Source organism: Phoxinus phoxinus (assembly GCF_949152265.1).
Source record: "Phoxinus phoxinus genome assembly, chromosome: 8".
NCBI classification, from domain to species: domain Eukaryota; kingdom Metazoa; phylum Chordata; class Actinopteri; order Cypriniformes; family Leuciscidae; genus Phoxinus; species Phoxinus phoxinus.
The window spans coordinates 899219-902877 of NC_136883.1; the positions used below are offsets into that span (position 1 = coordinate 899219).

General features: G+C 49.1%; 1 protein-coding gene across 1 annotated transcript; it reads right to left on the minus strand.

Annotated features, from left to right (window-relative positions):
• Positions 1–911: 911 nt before the first annotated feature.
• On the minus strand, positions 912–3445 carry rap2b (RAP2B, member of RAS oncogene family). Its single transcript, XM_079621518.1, has 2 exons — positions 2455–3445; positions 912–1544 (listed from the first exon to the last, which is right to left on the minus strand). Exon 1 carries the CDS (start codon positions 3045–3047, stop codon positions 2499–2501), a length of 549 nt encoding a protein of 182 aa, XP_079477644.1. The 5' UTR covers positions 3048–3445; the 3' UTR covers positions 912–1544; positions 2455–2498.
• Positions 3446–3659: the final 214 nt, after the last annotated feature.

Consider the following 3659-nt stretch of genomic DNA (forward strand, 5'->3'; position numbering starts at 1 on the left):
CATCCTCAGGTTACGGTAGCATTTATTCCCCACCAGTGCAGTCACTGGGACCAGTTCATCTGCGTCTCCCTTCGTGTTCAGCAGAAGACACACATTCATACAGGCTTGAAACAACTTGAGGGTGAGTGAGTGTATGATGACAGCGTTTACATTTTGAAGTGAACTATTCCTTTCAGTGAAACCGTACATTAACCCGTTCGGGACGCAGAACCGTACATTAACCCGTTCGGGACACAGAACCGTACATTAACCCGTTCGGGACGCAGAACCGTACATTAACCCGTTCGGGACGCAGAACCGTACATTAACCCGTTCGGGACGCAGAACCGTACATTAACCCGTTCGGGACGCAGAACCGTACATTAACCCGTTCGGGACGCAGAACCGTACATTAACCCGTTCGGGACGCAGGAATGAAGCGTAGCGATTTCTCACGCGTGTGAAATTATGTTAACCGGCCAACGCCTGATGCTCAACATGCTATTTCTAAACCTCGAAACATTCACAACATGTGTTTTACAAGAGGAGTGTGTGTTTAAGGCCCGTCTACGAGCTGTGGAACGAGACCCCTGAGTCACATGACCCCCGAGTCACATGACCCCCGAGTCACATGACCATCGAGTCACATGACCATCGAGTCACATGACCATCGAGTCACATGACCATCGAGTCACATGACCCAGCACTGTAACTCCATCCAAAACCTTCATTCCCAGGTCCATCCAAACACCGTACGCGTTTACAGGATCATCAAAGTGCATTAAATATATCCCATGAGATCAGACCTGTCAATCAAATTATGCATAATTACCGGTTGCTGGCGGTTACGAGGTTTGCATGCATTAATTTCCCCCACGAACTGACAGAGTTCTCGAACAAAAGGAGGGCAAACAACACACTGTGCATGATGATGTTTTTTAAAAATGCATGTATTAAAAGTCTCTTTAAAACAATCAGACAGCTGTTAAAACGCTAGCCTGACATTACACGTACAATCAGATTAGCATTAGCATTTCCATGGTACATCACATTTGTTAAAAACAAAACAGATCTGATTCAGAACGGGTCCGGAGAGACAGTGGCTCGAGTCCGAGGCTTCGGTACCTGTGTGTGAGAGCTTTACTCCGAGCCGGCGTTCAAAGCGTCTCCGGCCCCAGGACCGGCAGCAAGCGGAAGTGTGTGTGTGTGTGTGTGTGTGTGGGGGGGGGGGTCATGAACCGAGACTCCTCGCAGGTTGGCACTAAACTCAGCTTTTTGGAAGGCACTCGACACGACGGTGACGTAAAGATCCTCGCGTCAACAGTAAAGCAGTCCTCGAGGAGAGGGAAGCGGGTCAGTACTTTAGATTCACAACGAGTCGCTCCAAACTCCTGCGTGCGTCTCGGGGGTCCGCGGGGTTCAGTTCCAGTCCAGAGCGCAAGACACTTGTGTTGACATCAACGCAGAATTCCTGAAGAGCGATCCCACTACTCCAAGGCCGTCCTCTTCCTCGTCCTCATCCTCATCCTCGTGAGGAGCTCAACACAACAGAAATCCTGCAACACCTCCAACATAAAATGAAAACAGTTACTAGCCTAGCCTAGCCTAGCACTCGTCCGTGTGTTGCAGAAGACAGTCCCACACACCCCTCGAGTGCCCAGTGTGTTCATATGCAATCCCACAACATTCAAGTATTCCGTCATGTAAACACTGGTTTAATATTCTCTAGTCGTGTGCAAGACATGTAGGACACTTATAGGAACACCGATCCGCGTATTAAACGCCACAGTCCGGCGATCATCGTGTGTGTGAGCGGATTATCCTCCTTTTGGCCTGAACTGCCTGAACTATATAGAAGTCCATTTCCACCACATGAGAAGAAAAAAATCATACTTTGGTAAATCTTAAATATGACATACCAAGTCGAAATTAGGAGATGAAAAGTCGCATTTGAGATCGAAAGCAAAACTTATAAGATAAAATTGGCGTCTCATACTTATGACATGTAATCGCAAGTCAAAACTGACACACTAAGCCATAATTATTAGACAATAACAGCTATAATGTAAAAAAAAAATACCAAGTTGTAATTTTGACTTCTCATACTTTACATACCAAGTCATAATTGAAATTGAAAGTCATAATGATGACACACTAAGTAATAACGATAACACAAAACGCAGAACTTGTCATATTAAGACTACAAATCGAAATTATGAGATAAAAGGGTGACATTATGTCAATATATTTTACTTTTAATGGCACAATTTTGAATTTGACGACTTTAGCGTCCGAATTTCGACTGTTATCTCACTCGTACGGTGTGTGTGTGTGTGTGTGTGTGTGTGTGTGTGTGTGTGTGGCGGCGTTCCACACTGAATGTTAGTGACGTTTGTCCTCGAGCTGCGAACTTCGCGCGCTCGCTGGTTCGTCGGTTGGTTCTGGCCGTTACTGACTCGAGGCTCACTCACTCACCATGGCAACAGACGAGAACAAGCACCGAGTAATGGCGCCCGTGTTTAGAGGATCGCACAGGAGCAGCACTGATCGCCTCCGCCGGGCGTCGACGCGTAGTTCATCTGCCGCACGATCTCCGCGAACAGCTCGTCCACAGAACCCTTGTTTTTAGCCGAGGTCTCTATGAACGGGCAGTTCCACTCGTCCGCCAGGGCTTTGCCTTCCCCGGAAGAGACCTCCCGCTCGCCCTCCAGGTCCACCTTATTCCCCACCAGGATCATCGGAACCCGCTCGTAGCGCTTGACCCGGATGATCTGGTCCCGCATGGGCTTGATGTCCTGGAAGCTCTGCTGGTTCACCAGACTGTAAACGAGGATGAAGCCCTGGCCGTTCTTGATGTACAGGTCTCGCATTGAGGCGAACTGCTCGGTACCGGCGGTGTCCAGGATCTCCAGAACCGACGGCGACGAGTCCACCTCGATCTCCTTGCGGTAAAAGTCCTCTATCGTCGGGTCGTACTTCTCGATGAAGGATCCGGTGACGAACTGCACGGTTATCGCGGATTTTCCCACGCCACCGGAGCCCAACACGACCACTTTGTATTCTCTCATGGCTCCTTCAGCACGGGCACGGGCACGGTCTGTCGGTCGCGCGTGCGTGCGCGCGCTCTCTCTCTCTGGTCTGAAACGCGCCGCGTGCACCCGCTTTGGGCTCAATCAGCATGAATCCGGTCCAAACTCCGGGTTCTCGCGCGTGGCCGCGTGTGCTCCTGCTCGAAGCGTGTTCTGCGGTGAGAATGAGCTCGATTCCGCATCAGAAGCGCATCGTGCTGGAGCTTGTTCCGTGTCTCCGCGAGAGATCAATGCGCCTCTCTCTCTCTCTGCCCCTCTCTCTCTCCACACAGCTCTCTCTCACACGCGCGCACCGCGCACACTCTTCCTGCCCACCGTGCGCAGCGCGTCACGAGCTGACGTCACCAGCCGAGCGTTTCTTAAAGGCACAGTCACGCAAACAATGACTGTTGTCACGGTACTTATTTATTACACAGTATGGAATTTCCATTTCCCAGGGAAAATCATGCTTTACGTAATTTGAAATTATGACATACTAAATTATATGAGATGAATGTAAAAAAAATCAAGTCCATTATGTCCATATAATCGAAATTATGACTTGAAAAGTCATACATATGACAAGTCCTAACATAAAAATCCGAATTTTGA

Coding starts and splice junctions, on each gene's coding strand:
- rap2b (XM_079621518.1), bottom strand. CDS start 3,047: ATGAGAGAATACAAAGTGGTCGTGTTGGGCTCCGGTGGCGTGGGAAAA.